The sequence below is a fragment of the Halichoerus grypus genome, chromosome 6, assembly GCF_964656455.1.
Source record: "Halichoerus grypus chromosome 6, mHalGry1.hap1.1, whole genome shotgun sequence".
Taxonomy (NCBI): Eukaryota; Metazoa; Chordata; class Mammalia; order Carnivora; family Phocidae; genus Halichoerus; species Halichoerus grypus.
In genome coordinates, this window is record NC_135717.1 from 93314797 (window position 1) to 93341447 (window position 26651).

General features: G+C 35.1%; 1 protein-coding gene across 26 annotated transcripts in view; it reads left to right on the forward strand.

Annotated features, from left to right (window-relative positions):
* Positions 1–26651, forward strand: part of PLEKHA5 (pleckstrin homology domain containing A5) — a 238832-nt gene that overhangs the window by 135513 nt on the left and 76668 nt on the right. For 14 of the 26 annotated variants that reach the window (XR_013449095.1, XM_078075676.1, XM_078075681.1 and 11 more), the window contains 8 exons: positions 1675–1758; positions 2487–2607; positions 6444–6548; positions 9026–9098; positions 14844–14944; positions 18826–18941; positions 19237–19254; positions 22974–23441. Coding sequence is in view for 25 of the 26 variants with exons in the window: in XM_078075676.1 (XP_077931802.1) it covers positions 1675–1758; positions 2487–2607; positions 6444–6548; positions 9026–9098; positions 14844–14944; positions 18826–18941; positions 19237–19254; positions 22974–23441 (1086 nt within the window). In the remaining variant the exon portion in view is untranslated. Of the gene's footprint in view, positions 1–1674; positions 1759–2486; positions 2608–6443; positions 6549–7001; positions 8257–9025; positions 9099–14843; positions 14945–18825; positions 18942–19236; positions 19255–22973; positions 23442–26651 lie in introns of those variants that run through there. The other 12 variants (XM_078075679.1, XM_078075687.1, XM_078075682.1 and 9 more) reach the window with 2 other exon arrangements.

The window sequence follows — 26651 nt, forward strand, 5'->3', positions numbered from 1 at the left end:
AAGTCAATCAGAGAAAGACAGTTATCATATGATCTCACATTGGTATGTGGAATTTAAGAAACAAGGCAGAGGATCATAGGAGAAAAGAGGAAAAAATGAAACAAGACAAAACCAGAGAAGGAGACAAACCATAAAAGACTCTTAATCTTAGGAAATAAACTGAGAGTTGCTGGAGGGGAAGGGGGTGGACTGATGGGGTAACTGGGGGATGGACATTGGGGAGGGTATGTGTTGTAATAAGCACTGGATATTATATAAGACTGATGAATCACAGACCTGTACCCCTGAAACAAATAATACATTATATGTTAATTGATTGAATTTAGATTTTTTTTAAAAAGGAAAAAAAGCTGATAATTCAGTAGTCCTGTATACTTGTTATAACGACCAATTATCTAAAGGAATAATAGAAACACATTATATTCCATCAGTCATTCTACTCTAACAGTAGTCAATACGTAATATCTTTTAAATTGTATCTGTACCTTTTCTTTTTTGTGATTTTAGTTTTATTTCATGGATAAACTTTCAAGTACTATGTTACCAATAAAAGTAATATTAATGAAAGTTAGGATATAGAAAAGGAATTTAAATATCTAAAGTCTGTCAGAAAGTTGGTGTCTTATGGTTATAGACTTCCTGAAATACAGAGCACATATAATAATCTCTGAAGATTAACAAAGCAATATTCAGTTACAACATCTTGAAATTTTTCTCTGTAATGAAAGTAAATTTTCTAAGGTCGGGCACACCAATACATCTTCCTTACAGATTGCCTTATTGTATGTGACCCAGTGGGAAAAAAATTAATTTACAAAGGATGATATTTGTCATTTAGTTTATCAATGTATATTACATATTTTTTTGGCATCTGGTATTTTTGGTTTAGATAATTAGTTTGGGAATTTTTTTTCCCTCTCATTTCAAGAAGACAGCAGGAGACCTAATCTTATCACCCACCTAAAAAGGATAGTATTTCTCCAAGAAATAGCCATCCTTAATTCAGAGCAAATTTTTTTTTCAGCAAAGGTAACAAGTAGATTTTTCTTTCTTTCTGTTGTTTGTACATTTAAGATTTTTGTTTTCTCCTTCAGATTTCATTTTCTATAACATACTTTCCTGAAGTATTGTAAAATTCAATCCCATTACATTATTTATATAAAGATTCTTTAATAAAACAAAACACCATAAAATATTGCTCTTCCCGTGGTACTGTTTTTATTAGTACCCACATAGTAGCACTGTTCATTTTTTTTCTGTATGTGAATTTGGCATTAGTCCTCTATAATGTGCCTAAATTAGGATACAAAATAATGGAGGTAGGTAGATACTCATTCTTGGTGGCCCACCTCTCAAATGTAAAATGCAGTGACCATGGAGCCAAATCAGCTTACCTTTATTTATAAAATGTGAGAAGAAAGACTTGAAGTCAGGCGTGGGGGGTAGGAGATGCATTTAACTATATGGTAAAACTATAGTAGCATTCACACACATATATACATGGTAGATAGTAGAAAGGGTGTATTTGGATATTGCATACCTGGGAGGTATGAATTTCATCCCTTTTTTTCACTCATGTTACAATAAAGAAATCACTGTTTTGCTACCAGAATATTAGAGAAACATTTGTGATAATAGAAGTACATACATACATTTTCTCTTTTTCTCTTTTAGCCATAATGAAAGGAAAGTGACCTGTAAACATCCAGTCACAGGACAGCCATCACAGGACAATTGTATTTTTGTAGTGAATGAACAGTAAGTAAAGAATTTCATGGAATGCCTTCATTTTAAATGTCATTAGTATTAAGATTGCTCTTATCCATATTTTCAATACAGTACGGTTTAACAGTTATCTGGATATTTGCAGTCAAGTGTAACAGAAAGCCATCTATTTACTTTCTTTCTTGAAGAATGTAATCTGAGAAGCTGTTTTTACAATAGTTCAAGCACAGATAGTAAGCCCAAGAGTCCGAAATTTAAGGTCAGAAAAACTATAAACTTGGTCAAATTATTAAACTAATTTGAGCCCAGTTTTTCTCATCCTTAAATCAGAGATAGTGGTAACTATTTCTTAGGATTGTTTTAAGCATTAAATGAAATATGTGTGAAAATACTTTAAATACTATATATGCTATAAATCTGTTCACCAAAAAAATAGTTCTTGGTGTCATTATTGTTTTCAGTATTAGAATAGCTAATCTTATAACTGAAGCTTTAATTTTCCAGTTAGATGACCAAGTAGAATATCTGTAATAATACTTACTAAAATAAACATGATTTTAACCTATGTTGTGCTTAGGAGAACTGTTAATTTTATTTAAAGTAGTTATAAATATTAAGCTCTGACTCTAGAGCTTATTAAGCTCTAACTAGTATCCAAATATTTTGAAAAAGTGGGACACCAGCATTGTTAACTCTACGGAAGCTTCATTGTAAAGCAGTTAACATATACAGCAAGTTTTAGCATTCTGACATATTTTCAGGACCGTTGCCACCATGACATCTGAAGAGAAGAAGGAACGACCTATAAGCATGATAAATGAAGCTTCTAACTATAACATGACTTCAGATTATGCGGTGCATCCAATGAGTCCTGTAGGCAGAGTAAGTTATTCTACTTAACTATTGATTTTTGATAACTGGTATAATTGATAGCATCTGTTACTGTTACTCTTTTTTTTTTAATTTTCTTTTTTTTTTAAGATTTTATTTATTTGCGAGAGAGAGAATGAGAGACAGAGAGCATGAGAGGGAGGAGGGTCAGAGGGAGAAGCAGACTCCCTGCTGAGCAGGGAGCCTGATGTGGGACTCGATCCCGGGACTCCAGGATCATGACCTGAGCCGAAGGCAGTCGCTTACCCAACTGAGCCACCCAGGCGCCCTATTACTGTTACTCTTAATGGACTTAAAATTATAGAATAATCATTTCATTTTTACTCTCATATGAACCTAATTACATTTGAGGTAAATGACTTAGGCAATGGTGTGGAATATAAACTAATAAGATTATGTTTTAATAATTTAATGACTTTTTAAAAAATATTGTAGAGTTCAGATTTTGAATAATTTTACAAATATAATGGATGTTTGTGTGGAAAAAATGGCAGTTTATTGAATTAACTGAAGTTTTAAAGATGAAGGTTAATATAATGGCATAGAAATCCCTTTTTCTGACTGTTACATATGCCTAGGTTGAGCAGACAAACTTTTTTTTTTAAGATTGATTTATTTATTTTAGAGAGGGAGGGGTGGGTAGGGGCAGAAGGAGAGAGAATCTCCAGCAGACTCTGCAAAGCACAGAGCCGGATGACCATGAGATCATGATCTGAGCTGGAACCAAGAGTCACACATTTAACCAACTGTACCACCCAGGTGCCCCTGAGCATACAAACTTCTTTTTTTTTTAAGATTTTATTTATTTATTTGACAGAGAGATAGCGAGAGCAGGAACACAAGCAGGGGGAGTGGGAGAGGGAGAAGCAGGCTTCCCGCCAAGCAGGGAGCCCGATGTGGGGCTCGATCCCAGGACCCTGGGATCATGACCTGAGCCGAAGGCAGACGCTTAACGACTGAGCCACCCAGGCGCCCCGAGCCAACAAACTTCTTAAAAATAAATGTAAAATCCCTTACTGCCAAAGGGAAACCCTGTGCCAGTGTGCTTGATGACTCTGATGTATTTAGAATCCATGATACAGAAAGTGCCATAGTCAAATGGGAATAGAGGTGGGTGGTTTTCCTTTATAATTAGAAAGAAAAATGTTAATTGTTTAATCTATGATCCTACATTTTGTGTCTATAAAAATTTATACTTATTGCTTTTTATACTTTAAACCACAATGTTGATATTTTAAATTCAGAATTTTAATATGAAAATTCTAACAAACCCTTGGAAAATATGCTACTAAATCTGAATAAATAATTGCCTTAAAGTTGCTTCTCAGTTCTTAAATTAATGGATAGCAAGAGAATCAAGGGATAATACAAGAACAATCTTTATTCATTAAAAAATAATATAGGGGTGCTTGGGTGGTGCATTCAGTTAAGCATCTGACTGTTGGTTTCAGCTCAGGTCATGATCTCAGGGTCCTGGGATTGAGCCCTGCGTCAGGCTGCATGCTCAGTGTGGAGTCTGCTTGAGATTCTCTCTCTCTCTCTCTCTCTCTGCCCCTCCTACTCGTGCGGTCTCCCTCTAAAATAAATAAATAATACAGTAGAACAATTATAATATTAAATTATGGTTATTGTAAAGAAATGGATAATAGGCAGTGATTTTAAATGCCTGTTTTAACATTTTTTGTTTTAATGTTCTTAAAATGAAGTTTTGTAGAGTATTATAAGTTAATGTAAATTTCCAAATAATGTAAGTAATTTCAAATTCTTATATAACATAAAATGCTAGTAGGATAACTGAGCATTATAGTGCTTCATTAATATATTTTCATCAAAATCAAGAGAAATGATAGGTAGGTTGAGGGCCAGCCAACAAATCATTTATCTGGAAAGAAAGTTGGATCTGTGCCTCAAACTTTACACTAAAAATTTTCCAGATGGATCAGATGCTGAAATGTTAAAAACAAAACTATAAAAACACTACAAAAAACAATGGAAGATTTTTAAAAATCAAACAAACTCAGAATGCAGATGGGCTTTCTAAATATGACATAAAACCCACAAATAAAAATAAAAATAATGAGAGATTGAAGCATACATAATTATCATGCATGCATAATATCTGCAATTCATGTAACAATTAAAGAATAATACCTTTATAATTAAAGAAGTTCTATGAATCAATAAGGAAAAGGCTTACAACCTAGTTTTTAAATGGGAAAATTATGTAAAATCACTTCCCAGAAAACAGAATTTTACTGTTAAATATATGAAAATGATGTTCATACTCATAATATGAAAAATGCTAATTAAAATCAAAAAAGGATACCATTTTTCACATATCTGATTTTCAAAGGTTAAAAAGTTTTCTTGCACAGTACATTGACAACACTGTGGGTAAATAGTCATTTTCTTTATGTAATAAGCTCCAAGAAATAGTGGAACAGAAGTAGTGGAACATACGTAGTCATTTGACAAAGAAAAGATATTCCATACCTATGAAAACAGTTATTTTAAATGAATAGATGCACACATACACAGAGTTGATGTTGGTTGCCTCACGAGGTTGTTTGGGTGCTGGAGCCCAGGGGTGAGAAGTAGACGGGTCCTGGTATACCGTTTGAGTTTCATACTGTGTTTAAGCATTTATCTGTTTGAGAGTAAGTTAAAATTAATCAACAAAACATGCTTTGGGGAAAATGTGGTTGATATTGAGTCTTAATATTCTATTATGTACTAATATAAGCTTCAAAAAACCAAATTCTAGTGGAATATGCTAGATTCTAGATAAATTGAAAAATTAGAAATAATTTAATATAACTTTTATAGAGAACTCAAATTCAGCTTCTTTGTTTTTGCTGGTTACCACTACCATTCCTGCCAAAATAAATCTTCATGCTAAACATAGCAGTATTTCAGAAGATTGTATATCCTTGTGTACACTTTTAAGAATACAGTAAACACCATCTGTCTCATATCGTTTAAGTTCAGAGTTGCCCATAAAGGAGAAAACACTATATGACATTAAGCAGATCCTTCCAGTCTTGTGTTGACTTGATGTGACATGTTTTATATTTTATATCTGAGTATTTCTCTTGACACCTGACTTGACACTATTCACTTTCTATAATTGAAACAACACTATTAAATGCAGATAGCAAGCAAAAAAATTCTACATTTCATTAATTCTTAAAGATTTGTTCATTTTTACCCAAGGTTATTCAATTTATATAGCAGGTAGGACAAAATACTGCCATACATTGTGCCTTTTTATATTTTTTTTTAAGATTTATTTATTTATTCTGAGAGAGAGAGGGAGAGAGAACGGGTGGGCGTGGGAGGCAGAGGGAGGGAGCGAGAATCTTCAGGCAGACTCCCCATTGAGCAGGGAACCCAATGCAGGGCTTGATCTCAGGGTGAAGGGATGGAGCCACGGGCTGGGCTCCACGCTGGGCATGGGGTGTGCTTGAGACTCTCTCTCTCCTCCCTCTGCCTCTCCACCCCACCCCACTCCCCCCACCCTAACTCGTGTGTGTGCATGTGCACTCTGCTCTCTCTCCCTCTCTTAAAAAAAAAAAAAATTGTATGTCCCAATTTTAAAGGACAGATTGTAAAACTTGTGATTCTTTGTAATATCCTGAGGGAAAAATTCTTTGTGAATTCTTACACTTGAAATAAGTAAGTCCTCAAATGCAGAATTGTTATAATTCACCTGAAAAGATTTAAGTCCTACAAGTTTCAGAGAAATCTGAAGAGAGAAAACTATGAAGATGAAATATAAGTACCTATGCACTAATAACACATTTTCTGTTTTGCTTTTTTCTATTTAGACTTCACGGGCTTCAAAAAAAGTTCACAATTTTGGAAAGAGATCAAATTCAATTAAAAGGAATCCTAATGCACCTGTGGTCAGACGAGGTTGGCTTTATAAACAGGTATTTTCTGTTTATTTTCTATTTGATGTGAAAGAAAGATGGAATCAAAAGAGACCTTTTCAACTGAATGCACCTAGGACAATTATATAAAAGGGAGAAAGAACTGTAGAGTAGTCATCAGATTCTTTTTATTACCACCGAAGACGGTTAGGGGAACAGAAAAGAAAGAAAAGGTAATGGTTACTTAGAACAGAGATTGTGTGTGTTTGTTTTAGGTATTTCTGGATTTGAAGTTAAACATTTGCTGCATGAAAATGTTAGCAATAATATGCTAAAATTATCCAGGCAGAAACATTTTTTAAATGGGGGAAGAAAACATACAGAGGTATTGTTCATTTTTCTATTCATATAAAAATCATTAAATGTACAATTATATACTTCTTTGCTTTAATTTACAGAGAAATCTGATCATAATTGAGATTTTTCAGATTTTTCTCAAATTTTTTCTTTTAGGCTCTCAAGACTACTCTCTTAGCATGGTTCAGTCTCAGACACCCTAATAAGTTGGGAGTGTATATTTTTCTGTTGTTTGGAAAACCTGGTAACTAAGCTTTTTTGGAGCCTTGCCATTACTTTGAGAATTAGTAAGGATGCATGTACACTGGACTTTCTGACATCTGTTTGGACTGCTTGGAGGCTATTTTCTTTTTTACTTTCTGGTTTGCAGCTGGGTTTCCAAGTGACCACCAGATAACTGAGATGATGTACTAGGCATTCAAGACCTTTATCTTTGCTCTATCTCTGATTCTATATGTACATAGATGATACAAAGCAAGTTAAATATTAGGTCATTGATGGTGCTAGTTATTCGGTCAAATATTGCTAATTGTTTTCAGATTACCTAATAATTATAGTCATTAAAATTCATAGTGAAATTGTTATGAAACATTCATTAGACATTGTTCCATGAAAGTTGGGGTGACAACTAAACATATACCGAGAGAAGACCCTCTTAAAATCCAGAGAATTCCCAGTCATTCAAGCAAATTAGTCTTGCCAGTGTCCACTGAGTTGATTGAGTATATAACTTGAATATCAATTTTTAATTTTTATTTTAAAATCATGTATATTTTAACTATCTGACATTTAAACTTATCCAAGCTGAAAGATTTTTTTAAAGAGTTTATTTATTTATTTATTTGAGAGAGAGCATGCAGGAGAGAGAGCACAGGTGGGGGGCGGACAGCTAGGAGAGGGAAAAGCAGACTCCCCGCTGAGCAGGGAGCCTGTGATACAGGGCTCAATTCCAGGACCCCCGGAATCATGACCTGAGCCGAAGACTGAGTTGAAGACTGAGCCACCCAAGTGCCCCTGAAAGATTTTTTTTTTAACTAGTCTTTCTAATAAGTCCAAATTATGTTCAGATAGCTTAGCATAATATTGAGCCTAATAGAGGATATGGGACTTCTTTAAAATGATTTTTGTTCTCGTTTCTTGATCCCTTGATTAATTTGTATTGGAAGAGTGTTACCAACCAGTTTCTCTACCATGAGTGTTTATTTTATAATAGGTGTGTGACTTACAGAGAGTTTGTTTGCAGAGTCACTTAAAAGTCTAAACTTTTTAATTATTTGTATTAAAGAATATTATTAGGAAACTGAAAATACCATATACCATTAAAAAGATTTTTTTTTTTTTTTTTTGGTCCTTTGGTGTAACTGTCAATTTTAAGGACAAATCTTTTGTTTTGAGATTTTTACCTATATAATTTAAGTTCTAAAGTCATTGTTAGGTGGTTACAACTAGAAATAAATAAGAAATATTAACACATATCCAAACTGGCCTCTTTTTTGCCTTTGTGTGTGTGTGTGTGTGTTTCATTTTCTCTTGCAGTTTTGCCTTATTGCATGGGGGAAGGTAATTTTTATTAAAATTGTAATTTTGTTTGAGCTTGGTATTTTTATTAACTGAATTACTTAGAAGAAGCTGCCAAAGAGGCACTCTCTTGCAGGATGAGCAAAACCCAAACTGTACATGTAAGAAGAAAAAATGTTTGTGAAGTGTATTTGTATGCTAAGTTTCCTTTATTCACAGTCATTTTAAATCACATTACCTTTGGGATAATTTCAAATCACATATTTTTCTTATTGTTGAAGATTAACATATTTATTAAATCTGGTTTACCAGAATACACACAATGCTGCATAGTTACATTATCCTCATGTTAGCAGACATGTGTGTTCAGAAAAGTGAATTTCAAATTGCTTACAAATAGGAAGCCAAATCAGATTGCTTCAAAAGTGTTTTTCACGTGAGAGTATTACTCTTCAGAGACCTGTATACTTGGGAATATCTTCATGTTCACGTGATCCAAGTCTCTAGAAAAGTTCCTCCATATTTTGGCTTTTTAGTTAGGTTTCTGTCCAGCCTATATCAGATACATCTTGTCTTAAAAACTTAGTTTAAATAAATGCATCAGAAATGAATTTGAATTTTCTGAAATGAAAAAAACCCTTAAATATGCTGGTTTAATTTAGGACAGTACCGGCATGAAGCTGTGGAAGAAACGCTGGTTCGTGCTTTCCGACCTCTGCCTCTTTTATTACAGAGGTGAGCTTACCGTAAACTGTCTTAGTGTATTATTTCATAATTGCAACAGAACGTGTTAAATAGTGGATGCTTTTTTAAAGAAAAAATCATTACAGTTCTTCGGCTGTTTTATTATCAACAAACAGTATCCAGAAAACCTTTTCTTCATCCATATATAATACTGAGTAATTGAGGTAGGACTGAAGGCCGTATAGTGCTTCGAGCAGCTTAGTCTTGAGTTTGGGTCTGATTTCTGTAGTTTGTGTTAATCTTATTTGTTTTATGTAAATAGCATATGAATCTTCACTCTGTAATGTTATCCTTGAATTCAGTGCCTACTAGATAAAAGTCATTAGTTTGTTGAGATTCTTTTTATGTGTCAGCTTTGTTAGATCCAGCTATTGATTCATTGAACACGCAGTACTCCCCAGCAAATGTCTTGAGAGTATCAGAGATTACTCTGATATATTGGCAAATTTTTTTTTTAAAGTACAAAGAAATGTACTTATTATGATCTCTACCCTCCCTGCCCCCTCGCTTTTTAAAACAATGACAACCTCTCTGAAACATGGAGAAAATTGTGTAAGGGATATATACCAGGCTGTTAATGTTGGTGTAGAGGAAATAAAGGTATTATCTTAGGTATGGGGTAATGGTCTTCATTTCTCCTATGTGGATATCATAAACTCCTTTTTTAAATATGTTTTCTTGTTAGTAAGTTATTGATTAATACAATTTTAAAGGAAAGTCCAGCGAAATCTCTGCTCTGTGCTGTATGGATCTGTTAGATGCTACATGGTTGGTACCTAACAGAGAAAAGTCTGCTTCGGCTGTGATATAAAATCATTAATCTGGGCAGTAGCTCTTTCTTTCCTACTTTTAAAGTCCAGTTGGAAACAGTCACCAAAGGATTAGATTGTCAAAGCATGTTTAATAATTTATAACTTTTCTAGATAAGTATTTCACAAACTATAACAGGATTTTAGAACTGATTAACGACTTTAAAATTTGTGATTATACCAAAAAAGTGTGATGAAATTCTGTGGTCATCTATCAGAGCAATATAATGTATATTAACCTTCAAATTAGAAATTACTAGAATTGTGTATTCATCTATTTTTCCCCCACTGCAAACTATGGTTGAGAAGCACTGCTGAGTCGGAATTAACCAAACCTATAAAATTTCATTTTGTCATAGAGATGTTGGTCAGGCAGCAGGTGTGGTATTATCTTTAGTTTGAGTGCCAATCATATTCTACAATTTTCCTTAAAGGTTTTCCCACTCTTCCAGAAGTCAGGAGTTATATATAACTCAGGCATTATTTCTAAGCTGTTAGATACTTTTGGATCTTAGTTTGTACTTCTCTCTTTTGCAGTTTATCTATAGTCTACTTAGAGCTTGAAATGAGAACAAAAAAATATTTATTACTATTCTCATATAAAATTCCTTAATGTTAATTTACAACAAAAAGAACATTGAATTCCTTATAACTTGCTATCGTTGCTCATGGAAAGGTACTGCTTACCACTATTATTAAAATAGAAAAACTTTTAACCTAATTTTAAAAATGTAAATGTTGAGTTCAGAAGCCATGTTGAATATGAGATTCCATATTATTATTAACCATATGCATTTTATACTTAATATATTTATTAATTTTAGTATGGTTTTCCAGACAGAAGCAATGTAAAAAAGAAGAAAATATAAAAAGGAAAGAAATATCATTTAACTCACTTTTGCACTTTAGATGGTTGGAAATGAGTAGATGGTATTATACACTTTCACTATTTTATCAACAGGAATTGTCATATTTGAAATAAAAACTACCAGATTTTAGTGAGATGATTATAATACCTTGCATTTTTTTGAGCATTTACTACATGCTGAGCATGTAACATAGATGATCTGTTTCATCTCTTCCTTACAGCCATTTAACAAGGTAGGAAATCTTACTTTGCCTGTTCACACAAGAGGACCCTAAAGGACAGTGAGGTCATATTGCTTGCGTGAGGTCTCACAACCAGCAAGTGTCAGAGCCAGGATTTATGCATACGCACTTCTCTTAACCACAGGTTTTTTTCCTTCTACGGGTCTCTTCTCTTAACGGGCTGAATACAGCAGCTCCATTCATTTCTTCTGTATCTTTCCAAGTGTCTAGTATACTGACATACACAGTGCACTGTCAGAATTTTTTGACAAATCAGTCCACATTTCACAGATATGGAAAGTAAGACAAAATAAGTGATTTGCTATTTTTTATAATAGGTTAGCAGCCAGTACCAGATGGAAGCTCAAGTTCCCACTGCTCTTTGCAAAGTCGCGGGCATATTATGACAGAACACTTAGATTGCTCTATTTTACGGTCTGTCTACTGACAAAACTTATTATGGGACTTAATTCATTCAACAAATATTTATTGAGCAGGACCTGCTTCATTCCAGGTGCTGTCAAAACAGTGAAAGAAAGCTCTCATGAAGCTTCATTCTAGAGGAATCAGGGAGACAGTAAATAAATTCAAATAAATAAAAAATATGATGGTAAGTGCTTTTAGGAAAATAAGGTCATCGTATGAAAGACACGCATGGAGGAAAGATTTCTTTGGATCAGTTCTCTGAGCAGATGTTTTAGATAGCAAGGTCTAAATGATGAAGAAGAGCCAGAGTAAGTATAGTATTCAGGCAGGGGGAGCAATAGTGCAAAGGCTCTGACGTTAGGAAAGTGGAACATTGAAGGAGCAGAAGGAAACCGTTGTACCCAGCTGGAGGACTAGCAATAGGGAGGCAGGTGGGAGGAATGAAGATTGCGCCAATGTCAGACTCTACTAGAATTTCGATTATACTCTAAATACCATAAGGAAACAATTGGATGTTTTTCAGTATACGAATGATATGCTTTGATTTACATAAGCTGCTCTTAGAAAATGGATTATAAGGAGGAAGGAAGGAAGCAGAGACTAGTTAGGGGTTATTAGGTAGAAATGATAATGGCTCGGAGTAAGGTGGTAGGTAGCAGTGAGCACTTTTGGTACACCAGATATATTATTAGGTAGTAAGATACAGAAGTGAACAATATAAACTCCTCTCTTCATGGAACTCACAGATTAGCTAAAGGAGTCTAAGAAAGACTGTCATAGTATTAAATTATGTTGAATGAGTGTTAACCAGATGTACAAGGAAAAAATTAGGAAAGAAGGATAATCTAGACAGTGGACTTAGCATGTTCAAAGCATGAATGAGGATGGCATATTTGTAAAATTGCACATGGGGCTTATGTTGCTGGAATGAAGATTATGCCTGCAGACACAGGAGTAAAGGCTAAAAAGTAGATCGAGGCACAAAAGTCATTTGTTTACCATCCTAATGAGTTTTAACTCTATCTTAAATGCAAGAATAATAATAGGATCAAATGCACATTTTAGAAAAATCACCCTAGCACTTGAACTACAAGCCAGGAGACCAATTAACAAAGTATTGAAGTATTCTAGGTAATGATAATTAGTAATAATATTCCAGTCTGTAAGTTATATACCCATCTGTAATTATATGTGTTTTTTGTCTTTTACCCAAACATCTTTAAAGCTGAAGTAGAAGTGGGGAGTCTAAAATGTTAACTTGAATCTAATCAATGTTGAGCTTCTTAGATTCTTGTCCCAGGTTATGTTCCCCAGGACACGAGCTCTGTGATGGAGATTAATGTGCAAGAGGCTTATTGGGGAGTGTTCAGGGGACCATTATACCTGCAGGAAAGGGAAGGAAGTATGTTGGGACAGAGGGAGTTGGGCTGTCATCCAGTCTAACAAAAGGTCCAGCTCACCCCCCCTGGAGAGTTTGTTCATTCTACAGATAATCAGTACCCACTCTTTGCTTGTCAGTGTATGAAGCCCTTTAGGTAAAAAATAGTTACTTAGGTCAGGCTTGACAGAACTAAACAGAAGAATGTCATGATTAGGAACATTTGAAGAATCTAGTGAAGAACTCTTAGGATAGTCATTTAACAAAAGATGAAGATTTTTATATATGCAGTGCCCTTAGTTTTATATAATAAGGGCAGTATTTATTGAACACTTCAAATGGGCTGAGTGCATTATGGAGTTCTTCATGTCTGGTAGCTCATTTAACCCTCACAACAATCCTTTGCAGTAAGTTCTGTTTTCCTCAGTTTTATAGTTGATGAAACTGAGATACCCAGCATCAATAACTTGCCAAGATTTCATAGCTGCTTAGTGTCCATCTGGGAAACCATTCATGATGATCCAGTGAAATCAGCCTATGCCATAGTGCCTGTGCATATTCTGAAATAACTTTAGGAAAAGTCACCATTTCCAATAATGCAACATAAAAGAATGTATTATTTGATAAAATGATCTTTTAATAAAGATGACTTCATGAACCGTTTCTGATTATATGCTTTATATAAACAAAATTGGATTTAAAATACAGTGTGACTCATTCTTTTAAATTGTCATATTCTCTATAATTGATGACTGCTTTCTACCTTTTTTTTTTTTTTTTTTTACCTTTTAGACTAAATCTGAACTTGTGTTCATTCTTTCATTTATTAGTATAGTAAGAGCAGAATTTTGTAGCCTTATGAGAAAAGCTACAGAAGTAACCTTGTTGAATGCAACTTTCTTTTGGAAGTTTCACCATATATATTAGAAATGAGGGGAAAATAAATAAAATTCCTTGTTAAGTTTATGATAATAAAAAAACATGGCAAGCATAATAAAAAGAATTATTTCTCATTTATGGTTTTTCTCATTGCTGAGTTCATCAGCTTAATGTACAGCTTTATTAAGTTGTCTTATGGGTTTCTAACAATGAACTATGTATTTCGAGTTTCATAAACATCTCTGCCCCCGAGCAGCAAGTTAATAATGTGAATCTATACTGTGCCAAGATTAATGTTTTATCATTTTCCTGGGTGTGTTTTATGTGCTTTGCCTTGCAGGCCTGTAATTTATTCCCATAACTTTGTTGTGTATCAGAATGACTGGTAAAAAGCTAACCACAGCTATATGTTTTAAAAATCATATAATTCTTACAGCATAGTTTAAAATGTATATTTATTCAAATGTTTTTTAGCATCTACTGTCGTTCTAAATGTCTTCATTCAGTTGACATTCTAGTGGGGAGAGAGAGTTGATAAACAAATAATAAAGCATATAGTGTGTCTAAGGTATTGAGGGGGTAGGGGCAGTAAAGTTCCAGAAAGAGAACAGAGGGCTCTGGATGGGTTGGGATGGGAAGCAGTTAAAAATAGTGGGGTCCAGGAAGGCTTTATAATGAGACATTTGAGCCAGACTGGAGGGCATGAGCAAGTGAGCTGCGTGTTTGTCTTGGCTTGAAATGGTTGGGCATTTAAATCCTACCAGAAATGTGGGTAGATTGACTTTGTAAGGTTTCTGTGTTGTTACTTATATGCTAATATATTTTCAGTGAATCACATGTGAAGAGGTTTGTAGAATGTGATATATATGCCAAACGAATGTATGCTGTTTTTATGTCTAATTGACATTTTTCTGATGTGTGAGAACCATTTCTGATTTGCTTAGGATGGGGAAGCTTATGAAAGTGAAGAAGTATATATACTTGTGCTATTTAATATTTCCTTTAAAACCTTACAAAGAATTATCTAAACGACACATGAGTCCAGTTCATTTATATATAAGAACCTTTTGATTTGATCAAAATAAATTTTGAGAAAATTTATTCTGCTTCATGAGAACATTTAAAATGCTAATCAGATGTTCAATTATCTCTTAGATGAGAAAGAAGAGGGTATCCTGGGAAGCATACTATTACCTAGTTTTCAAATAGCTATGCTTACCTCTGAGGATCACATTAATCGCAAATATGCTTTTAAGGTAAGGAAATAGCCGTACTTTTTTAATTCTGTATTTGAATCTTGCACTGATTTAAGAGATGGATATTGGCCCATAGATTATTACAAAAAGATATTTTAGTGATGGTCATTTTTATATTTAAAATATATTAGTTAATAGTCTTAAGGTTGAGTAGGAGAATGACCCTTTTAATTAGGAAGCATGTTCTCAAATATCTAAGGGCCAGGTGTCTTTATGTCTACTTCAGAATGGTTTTAGATAAAGCAAATATGTGAAAATGCTAATAATTGGTAACTATAGCTGTAGGTGTCCTGGCAATCACTGTACTATTCTTTAAAGGTTACTGTATGTTTGAATTTTTTCATAATAAATTTGGGGGAAGAGTACTGTAAGAGACAACAACTGTGGTTTTTAACGTATGTACATTTATGATCTTAGAGAGTATTTGCAGAGATGTTCCTGGGTCTAAGTACATAATGAACATCAGGTACTTTTGAGATAATATTGATGTTGAGACGTTAAAAAGTATTAAATCCAAGCAGACCTGAGCCCCCCTCCTCTGACTAACAATACCCACCCACTTCTGATATGCTGGTTTGTGAAATACCTCAAGTTAAAGGCCACTTTAATGATAACTTGGTTATTTTTGTTTTCAAAAGCCATACTGCATTCTTTGCTTCATGACTATGGCTGAAATAAATTTTAGAGGTCACCTATTTTTTTAAGTCAGTTTTAAATTAAGAACTCTGAAGGGTTTGATGTAAAAATTTCATTTGAAGGGAAAGGGGAAAAGGAAGGGTAACACATGCTGTAATTTAACAGTGAAAATGTTTACACCCCTATAAAATTGATTCCATTTTTACTGCCCATCCACTTTTTTAAAGAATACTCAGGACTGCAGCTGATTTACAACTTTTGCTAATTAACGTGTTGCATTATTAGCTGTGGAAGAAAAAAAACAGGAAAGTTAGAGTGGGGGTGGTGGTGATGGATGGCCTCAGGGAGAAGGTGATGTCTGAGCAGACACTGTGGGTAAGAAGGGAAAGGCATGGAATTTCAATAAATTGTGTTAACAGTGTGAACCAGAGAAACAGAATTAAGTATTGATGATGCTGTAACAAAATTTAATACTGGTAACTTAAAATAATAATTTGATAAAAGTTACTTCCACGTGTAAGACTGTATGATACCATTATTTGATCTTGAATTTAATTTTTGTGTTTGCTCATCAATTTGGCAAAAGTTCATTGAATGTGCTCTTTGTAGGATATTTTGCTGGGTTCTTAGACTCTTAAATATTAGAATGTTGAAGTCACAATAACAGTGACCATGCATGTTAAGTATATTTTCTCTGTAATTATTTGGTTTGGTATTAATTTTACTTTACTTGTTAACAAGGATAGTAATTTCTCTCTCAAATTCTCTCTTTTGCAATGTTGTTTCCTCCAAATTTATGAGCCACTTTTGACTACTGCTTATCACAATGGTGAGTAGAAACTTCATGGACGATTGTGGAACTTAAAGCTAGATAGCAGACTCCATCATCATCTAGTAAATATTTCTGCTTGACAGCTGGCAAGCATGGGTGTGGTTTGTTAGCATAGGAATCACGGCTGTACCTCGAGCTTCTTAGCACTAGCCCCACGTTCCTTCCCTTGATCACAAATGTGGACAGTGGTCTTTCATTTCTCTAAAACCTGATTCAGGCAGTCCAGGGATACTTTGCCGTGGCTTTAATCATTTTAACAACACGTAGCACTTGAGCTGTTTCTATTAAATTGTTTCCATGATAGTTTTAGATATAAAACTATATCTCTAACAAGGTCAAGTGAGATTTGTTGCTTATGTCGTTATTTGGATTGCTGTGTTCATTGAATTTATTTCTGTCTTGATTCTTTCTGAAAGAAATTTTTAGAAAAAGCTAATTTGACACTGTAAACAAAGCAGATAGTCAAGATTTCGGAGTAAAGTGTGTGGCTCCAGATTTATTCCTCTCCAGTTTTTATATTTAGCAGACTAACTCTGTACTTCATACTCTCCTTTACCTCATTGTATGCTAAAATAGCCTTTGTTTGTTTTTCTTTGTCTTTCCGTGTATGATAGGAAACTGTCACAGGCATTTTTACATGGAAATTAAGAATGTTTCCTCCACAGAATTCTCTACCTTGGCCTTTTTTTCTACTTTGATACGGCTACTACTGCTGTCCTTCTTTGCCCCGTCAGCCCACGTGCTAAGCTGAGCTCTCAGTGCTCACACCTGGGATAGCAGTCCCTCATCAATGCCTTTATTTCATTTTTCTTCCATTTCTCAGGAACAGAGGCAGATTGAACCACTATAAAGATAAAAACCCACTTACCATTACATAGGCCTTCCTCAAACCCAAAACATTTACATTTTATTTAACTCTGACACTTGAGATGAAAATCTAAAGGGAGATACCATTTTGGATCATTTATAAATCTTTTATGTTTGTGTGTAGATGTCTATGAGGATTAAACAAAATGCTTTCACAGCAGCACCTTTTGAAGACTAAAGAAATTGCTAACACAAAGGGGAAATACTATGACATGTACATTTCTATTAATTTTATTGCTGGTTGCTCTAGAACATCCTTTTTTATTGAAGTATAATTGACATACAGTTAGTCTCAGGTGTACATCATAATGATTTGATATCTTTATATATTATGAAATAATCCTCACAGTAAGTCTACTTACCACCTGTCACCATACAGAGTTATTACAGTATTATTGACTGTATCCCTACGCTGTATATTATATCCCTGTGACTTAGTTATAACTGGAAGTTTGTACCTCTTAATCCTCTTCACCTTTTTTTCGCCTACCCTCCAATCCCTCCTGCATCTGGTAACCAAAAGTTTGTTCCCTATATCTTTGAGTCTGTTTCTGTTTTGTTTTGTTTGTTCATTTGTTTTTTAGGTTCCACATATTAGTACAATCAGACAATATTTCTTTTTCTGTCAGACTTATAGTACTTGGCATAATACCCTCCAGGTCTATCCATGTCATTGCAAGATTCCATTTCTTTTTTATGGCTAAGTAGTATTCCAGTGTGTGTGTCTGTGTTTGTCTGCCACATCTGCTTTATCCATTCATCTATCAGTGGACACTTAGGTTGCTTCCATATCTTGGCTGTTGTAAATAATGCTGCAGTGGGGGGTGCATATATCTCTTTGTTTTTTGTTTTGTCTTTAAAGAGTTTATTTATCTATGAGAGAGAGAGAGAGAGCACTCACACAAGCAGGAGGAGGGCCAAACGGAGAGGGAGAGAGAGAGAATCCCAAGCAGGCTCTACACCCAACATGGTGCTTGATGCCAGGCTCCATCCCATGACCCCAAGATCACCACCCAAGCCAAAACCAAGAGTCAGATGCTTAACCAACTGAGCCACCAATCGTATTTCTCTTTGAATTGGTGTTTTCTTCTTTGAATAAGAAGGGGATTTGTGAAAAGAAAAGAAAAAAAAGAAGAAGGGGATTTGCTGGATTGTTTGATAGTTCTATTTTTATGGAACATTCTTGAATCAAGAGGTGTGAATTGTAGTAAATAGAAATTGCTAAGGGTGTATACATGGAACAGGCATGGCAAGGAGGCATGACAAGGGACTTCATTTCTTACCTCCTTTCCTTCCCATACACCTTTTTTCCTTGTTTTGATTTTCAAAGGAAAAATGGCAATGTTGGGAGGACATACTAATATTTATATTTTTTCAAGATTGAATTATATTTTAAGTCACTCATTTCTGTAACTGTGTATAAGCCAAGTCTGCTTTCTTTGAAAGTTGATAGTAATGATCTATGTAGGGAACCACTTAACTGTCTTTCTTTTTCTCTTACAGATCCCGTGTATCTATTTACAATGATCCTGTCATTTTCAATCAGGCAGCCCATCCAAACATGCGGACCTATTATTTCTGCACTGATACAGGAAAGGAAATGGAGTTGTGGATGAAAGCCATGTTAGATGCTGCCCTAGTACAGACAGAACCTGTGAAAAGGTAAAGGCTTGTAGGGAAAATAATGGTGATTGCCACTTACATTTTAATCCATGCCCTGCAAGTATATATCGTTATCATAGTACATATCATTTTATAAGTCATGATATGAAATCATTTCTTCCTCAGAAAGCAAGGAGTAATTCATATTCTGTATTAAATTAATACACCTTTAGTTAATTTGAGATACCACCTGCATTTTTATTCCACATTTCCTCTTTATTCATTTTCACCTATCAGTGTACTGAGGTGAATACAGAATCCTAACATTCAAACTGAATATTCTTTCTTCTTACAGAATTACCTTTAATTTCCGGTAAGTACATTTTTAATTGTTATCTTAAACCTACACAAGACAGTGTTTTAAGGCCTAAATCCTCAAAGAGAATTTATATTCATGAAGTTAATTTTATTGTGCTTTTATATTATGTTGTATGTTTTTGGAGTATAATAAATATAAATAAAAAATTTTGATGAGTTTCATTTCTTCAGCATTTGCTGGTTAATTCTGATGGTTTTATGATAAACGTCTCCAGAAAACAACTCATTAAGGTCATTTCTAAGTATGTCTATTTCTTGATGAATTCTACTTTCTTTCTTTTGAAACTTCAGTACTCAGAGTCCTTGGTAATATAAATATGTACTATTAAAATTGATCTGTGATTTCTTTTTCTCTGCTTGAACATCTAAATCATTTTAATAATCAACTATATTAAGAACTAGTGAGAGGAACTCTGTTTATAAAACTACTTAAATAGCAGCTGAATAATGTGCTTTAAAAAAAAATTGTATTCCTGTAATTTGAAGAAAAATCTGTGACACAATTAAGTTCTTTTCCAGTCAGCAGCAATTGAGCATATACCTTATACAAGGAAGATGCTTACTTGCATGTTTGGTCTTTTTTCTCTCTTCTGAAGGAATTAGGGGCGTGTTACAATATAAATCTTTAGTTTTGATGGGGAGGAGGGTTAGTGTACATATTAATAAAGTCTTTTGACTCACTGGTTAAAAGATTGAATGAAGTTGATGCTATATAAATATATTTGTGTTTATTTTTTTTAAATATCAAGTTCAAATCAACTTAACCAGTCACTAGTCATTAGAGCTAGGAAAAAGGAGAGAAAAGAAAGGAAGACCCAGATTAAATACTAGGACACCAATTAAAAAAAAAAAAGACACTCAACTAGTTGCATATTCTAAGTTGAAAGCTAATAAAAGGAAAATTTGCTTTTGGAATTTCATGTGTAAAAATTATCCAAATGGGGGTTGCCTGGCTGGCTCAGTTGCTGGTGCATGGGAGTCTTGATCTCAGGGTCATGAGTTTAAGCCCCATGTATGGGTGTAGAGTTTACTTTAAAAAAAAATAATTACCCAAATGGACATAAAGAGGAGATGATTAGCACAGATAGCTAGGGAAAATGTGTAGGTGAAAAGAATTAATTGAAAATCTTAAGATAATTTTAACCTTAGAGTAAAATTTTCAAGAAACTATTTAGAATAAAGAAATCAGTGTCATAATTTAAATATATGATTTCCAGATAATCTCATATTGTATGTTGTCCTTATCTCAGAATTTCAACTTCAATTTTTTTTCGTAATTTTCCACTCTAAAAACTGATAATTACTCATAATTTAGGGTGATAAAAATAATAGTATTTTGGTTGGACTTATGACAAGCTTTTAGTTGATTATGTGCCTGTAACAATTTTTAGCAGGTTGTGTTGATATAATTTACTCAGCCAGAAATTACTGAAGACCACCCATGTGCCCAGCCTGATGTCACCATTATCCTGTAGGAATTACGTCTTTCTTCTACTTCTCGCTGTTGGCATTTTTATCCTGCCTTGTTGGTCTCACTTAATATTTCAAACTGAAGGAACCTAATTATGGTAATACTTCATAAGTATAGGGAGATTTTGTTTGGTTGGTTTTAAGGTAATGGGCTCTCTTTCCTGTATGGCTAGAATACTTAACAAATATTTATCAGAGCATATCACCTAAGAGATAAAACATCTAGCTTTTTTTTTTTTTTTTTTTTTTAAAGATTTTATTTATTTATTCATTAGAGACAGAGAGAGAGAGAGGCAGAGGGAGAAGCAGGCTCCCAAGGAGCAGGGAGCCCGATGCGGGACTCGATCCCAGGACCCTGGGATCATGACCTGAGCCGAAGGCAGACGCCTAACCATCTGAGCCACCCAGGCGCCCAAAACATCTAGCTTTTAACTAGATAGTTCATTTCTTTTAAATTCGCTTGTTCCCATTTGAAAAGTCAGTATATATGTCTTTTTTTATTACATTTCTTAAATGATAAGTCTTTGGAAAAATCAAGATAAGAAAGGCAGTGCTGGGGCGCCTGGGTGGCTCAGTTGGTTAAGTGACTGCCTTCGGCTCAGGTCATGATCCTGGAGTCCCGGGATCGAGTCCCGCATCGGGCTCCCTGCTCGGCGGGGAGTCTGCTTCTCCCTCTGACCCTCCTCCCTCTCATGCTCTCTGTCTCTCATTCTCTCTCTCTCAAATAAATAAATAAAATCTTTAAAAAAAAAAAAAAAGAAAAAAAGAAAGGCAGTGCTGTTCTAATTTAAAATAATAGCTTTAGATTAACTAGAGGTAACTAAGTTTAAAATTTTTTTTTAGATAAAAAAATTTTTTTTCAGGTATGTGATATTCTATGTTAAACCCACTCCTTCACCCCTAGAATTTAATAAGGATAAATGTGCTTTTAGTGTAAATCTTCTCTTTTATCTTTTAAGAGAAAGAAACTCCATAGCATATCTTAGTAAACTTTCCCAGTGTCTAATATTGTTTCCAATCTACAAGCTATGAGTTATATCCAACCTAAATATATGGATCATACACAAATTTACGAAAAGCAGTCACCTTTCTTTTCATTGTTTTCCTCACTCACCATACTCTATAAACTATCTATAGCTGTATGTGTGCGAGTTATATATTTCCCGCTCATCACTTAACACTGACAGCAGTACCCCATTAGGATCCCATAGGAGCATTAATACATATTGAAATGTGGACGGTTGGCCAATTCCGGAAAGGCCTCCCAGCATGGCACGATCTTGGCGATTTCATGCAGGTTCAGACACTCAGCTTGGTCTTGTCAGGGTCTGGAAGTGATTGGTCTCAGAGAAGCTGATTCTCATCAAAAAGACCTAGATAAAACAGCTGGAATGGTGAGCAATAAAACTGGTGGCCCAGTCACCTACTATTATTAAGCAGCACATTCTTCCAGTGGGGAGATGGACACAGAATGCCACATTCTAATCCAAAATTGTGTGATAAAATAGAATGATAACAGTAATAAAGTGTGTGGCAGCCACTGATACACTCATCTGGTCCTCACACAATCCTATAACCCTGGTGCTACAATTATCCCCATTTACCAAAGAGGAGGTTGAAGCACAGTAAATTTCCACACCTTGTCCAGAGACACAGCCAGTAAGAGGTAGAGCTGCAAGCTGAACACACGCAGTCTGGCTGTGAGAGCCCTTAACCAAAAGTCAGGTCCTCTTGAATGCAAACACGCTAGTTAGTCATATGGTGCAGATCTTCGACAGCATCAGACTATAATTTCTTGGTGCAGCCATTTCCACAAACCAGACTCATGTTTGTCTCAAGATGAGTTAAACCCTCCTGGCTGGAAGCCACGTTGTTTATTTCAAATGACTGGCTGCTGTGGTCTTTTAAGTGTGGATTTTGTGGTTTTACTCTCAAAGGGTAATCCTAATTTGCTTTATTTCCAGATTTCTAACGGGGACACTCATCACTTTTTATCCTTCAGTGCTTTATACACTGTATATTTTATGTTTTCTTCCCCCCACCTTCTTTCTATTTACACATTCTGATGTTGTGCTTGAATTTTCATATCACAACATTAGGGATTTATACAGGCTTATCCTCTATGACCCTTTCAGTTTTTTTCATAAAGTCAAAGGTAACTTTGCATTTTTCCTAGATTGAATCCAAGAAATAACACGTGCATTATTTCATCTGACTTACTATGATTTTCTTCTCTGATTTCAGAGTGGACAAGATTACATCTGAAAATGCACCAACTAAAGAAATCAATAACTTTCCCAACCATAGAGTGCTAATTAAACCAGAAGTCCAAAATAACCAGAAAAACAAGGAAATAAGCAAAAATGAAGAGAAAAAGGCATTAGAAGCTGAAAAATATGGATTTCAGAAGAATGGTCAAGATAGACCTTTAACAAAAATTAATAGCGTAAAGTTGAATTCTCTGCCATCTGAATATGAGAGCGGGTCAACATGCCCAGCTCAGACTGGACACTATAGGCCAGTCAATGTGAATAGCTCAGAGAACAAAACAGTCAATGTTAGCCTGGCAGATCTTAGAGGTATAAATCACCCAAATACAGGGCCCTTACACACAGAGGCTGATCGAGTCATCCAGAGGACAAACTCAATGCAACAGTTGGAACAGTGGATTAAAATCCAGAAGGGGAGGGGCCATGAAGAAGAAACCAGGGGGTAAGTGTCTTGTTCTGTGTTCTGAACCCAGATTTCTTTCACACACTGTCAGTGGAGATTGGTTTCTGACACACCTATTGAAAAATAGTACTTGAAATTGCATTTTTAGACATTATAGCTTCCTGTCTCTCTTCTTCATGGTAATGAGACATGAGTGTTTTTTCTCTGTCTCCCATTGTTCTGTCCAGATTTCTCAAAGAGGTCCTTACCCTGTAGAGGAGAAAAATAAACAAGTCCAGTATACTGTGACAAAATGAAGGAAGAACATGATACTTACAAGAACAGGGACAATCGGGGCGCCTGGGTGGCTCAGATGGTTAAGCATCTGCCTTCGGCTCAGGTCATGATCCCAGGGTCCTGGGATCGAGCCCCGCATCGAGCCCCGCATCGAGCTCCCTGCTTGGCGGGGAGCCTGCTTCTCCCTCTCCCTCTACTGTTCCCCCTGCTTGTGCTCTCTCACTCTCTCTATCAAATAAATAAATAAAATCTTTAAAAAAAAAAAAGAACAGGGACAATCAGCACAATCTGTGGGTCCAGGAAAACCCTTCTGCAGGAAGTGAAATACAAAATGAAATGTAAAAAAAGTGGCATATTTATCTTGGTTTAGATCTGCAAAACTGCAGAGTTGATAGGGAGCAGGAAAAGGAATCCAGAGAAATCCAGTATGGCTTAGGTGCATCTGCTGTGATGGTGTAGGAGAAAGGAGGCTGGAGAGATAAGCCAGAGGAGATGTGTTCACATTGGTGTTTCAGAAAGATCTCTCCAGCTGCAGAATCTGGAGAACAGATTAGAGAAAATTCAAAAGCTATTGGAGTAAGTGAAACAAGGAGAGGAAGGGGATGTATTTGAGGTAGGACTGACAAGACTAGTTGAGTGCTTGGATGTGCTTGATTGCAAACTAGTCCTAGTCTAGTTTGAGTGATGGGGAAAATCAAGAATGAAACCCTGCTTTTAGGCCTCTGATCATCAAGGGTGGTTTGGTGCCTTTAACAGCATGGAGAAGATTTAGAAAGAGAGATTTTGTAATAAGTGATTGGACAGGTTAAATTTGAGGTGCCTGTAGTCTGTAGCTCCCAAGAGAAATCTGGACTTGAGTAAGGTTTGGGACATCATCATTATATCAAAAGTACTTACAGGGAAGGATGAGAGAAGATAAATTCATTCAGCTGGAGGCTGGATAAAATAAAGATTCTAGAGGAAAACCTGAAAGAACATTTACATTTAAGGGAACAAACAGATTGTGGGGGCCTGCAAAAGAGATGAAAAATGAAGACCAGAGGAGAGGGAGGAAAAGCAGGCACCTACTGATGAGGAACAGTGTTCTGTCATTAGGCAGGAATTTGGTGATGCAAAATTTTAAAAATACTTTAATGTAGTGGGAAGAATTACCTGAGGAGTTATTGTGACTCTTACTTCTCAGTAGTAGAAAACCACAAAACGATGGCATTAATGTGTTTCGGTTAAATGAAGATTAATTTAATGTGAAACTTCTGAGGTATAGGAACGTTCTTCCAGTTTGCTCAGTTGGCGTGGCTGACGTCTGCGGCTGTCAGCCAAAGTCTCTCTCCTTTCAGGAACAGCTCAAAGGCCTGGGTGCACTTGGCCTCATCTTTTGTTATCTCAACCAGCACTGCAAAACACTCCGGCAGTGTGTTCACTTTCATTTTCTTCTTCTCCACCCGCAGCACTCACTTTTCTGATTTTCCCAAGGGAGAATTGTGAGACATATTTGTTAATTTCTGGCTGAAGAGACGCCAGAGTTAGTTTCGGGGGGGGGGGGGGGGTTGGGGAATGAACGGATGTTTGATAGTACTTAAGGTAACCATTTTCAGGGGAACAATAATAAAAATCCCAGCCAGAAAATTTGCTGAATCTCTACCCAGCAAATTAAATCTCACTTCTTAGTTAAATCACGTTCCTCAATGATTTCATACTTTCTTACGGTTGAAACTGTATAGTTAAAGAGGTTCGACAGACATCTGGAAGTTAGGTTTTTTTTTAATTGTTGAGCATAAATATTAGTTTCAAGAACTTTTGGGTTTCTTGATGGGTATAATTAACATACGTAAAGGCTTTCTCTGTGACTTTCTTTTGAATGCAGACCTACAGCTTCTGAAGTTTATTTTGACCTAAGATTTTCTCTGTGTTTTTCTCCCCTCCAACTTTGGATTCACTGGCTAGAGGCTACTTTGGATCATTGAGATAGATCAATTCTACATTATCATATGAACTTCATATTTAAAAAACAGTTGATGTTTTATAATTAAATAATTTTTATTGGTGGAAAGAAGCATACAGGTTATTCATAGTATAATTCATTTTGTAAAACTTTATGAAAGGCTTGCTTTTAAAGTTCTGATGGAAAGAAAAGTTTAATATTTCATCAAATAATAGATCCCTGCGTCTGTGAACAGAGCTTTAAAGTTTCTTTGTGAGTGGCAGTCACTGTTAAGATGCATGGTGCCTTAATCCATTGTTCTGCCTGGCAGAATCACAGGGACAGGGTTTTCATGGTGTTTGACAGGCAGCTGCTGGTGAATGGAGCACCAAACCTGATGAAGGAGCTTACAGTGTTCATTTCTTAAGCTTTCACTTAAAAGTAAATCACACTTTGCTTAATTTGAATTTCTTTGGGGAAAACCACTGAAGGAAACTAGTTTTTGAAAAACAGGTCTCAAAATGCTAGAAAGCGTATGGGCTAAAAATAAATTTACTTGATAATAACCTAACTTTCTATTAAAATTCTTCAAAAGTAGTTTCAGAGATGGCAGAAGAGCCTTTTAAACTTTGTAATCATTAATTAGCCTCCTCTTAATGATCGTATGGTATGTTAACGGTTCAAGTTCCATATACATCTCTACAAGAGGGTCCAGCTCACATATTGTGAATGCTTCAGAGCACTGATGGGGGTGTTTAGTGCAATAGATTTTCTGAAATGGAATTTAAACATTAGTTTATAGACAGTTTTTAGTATTTTAGATTAACAATATATGTCCCATCCTTATATGTTTATAAATAATCTTTTCCCATATTTCCAAACTGGATATAAAGTTAATATTTATATTATCAATATATTCTTCTATGATATAGTTCAGTGCTTAGTACAGAGCCTTTTGCATATTAAGGTTTCTATAATAGTTCTTGAATTTGTGAATGACCAAATCAAGGTGTGTTGGGGCAAATTGCTTTAGTAGTAGGACAGAATTTCTA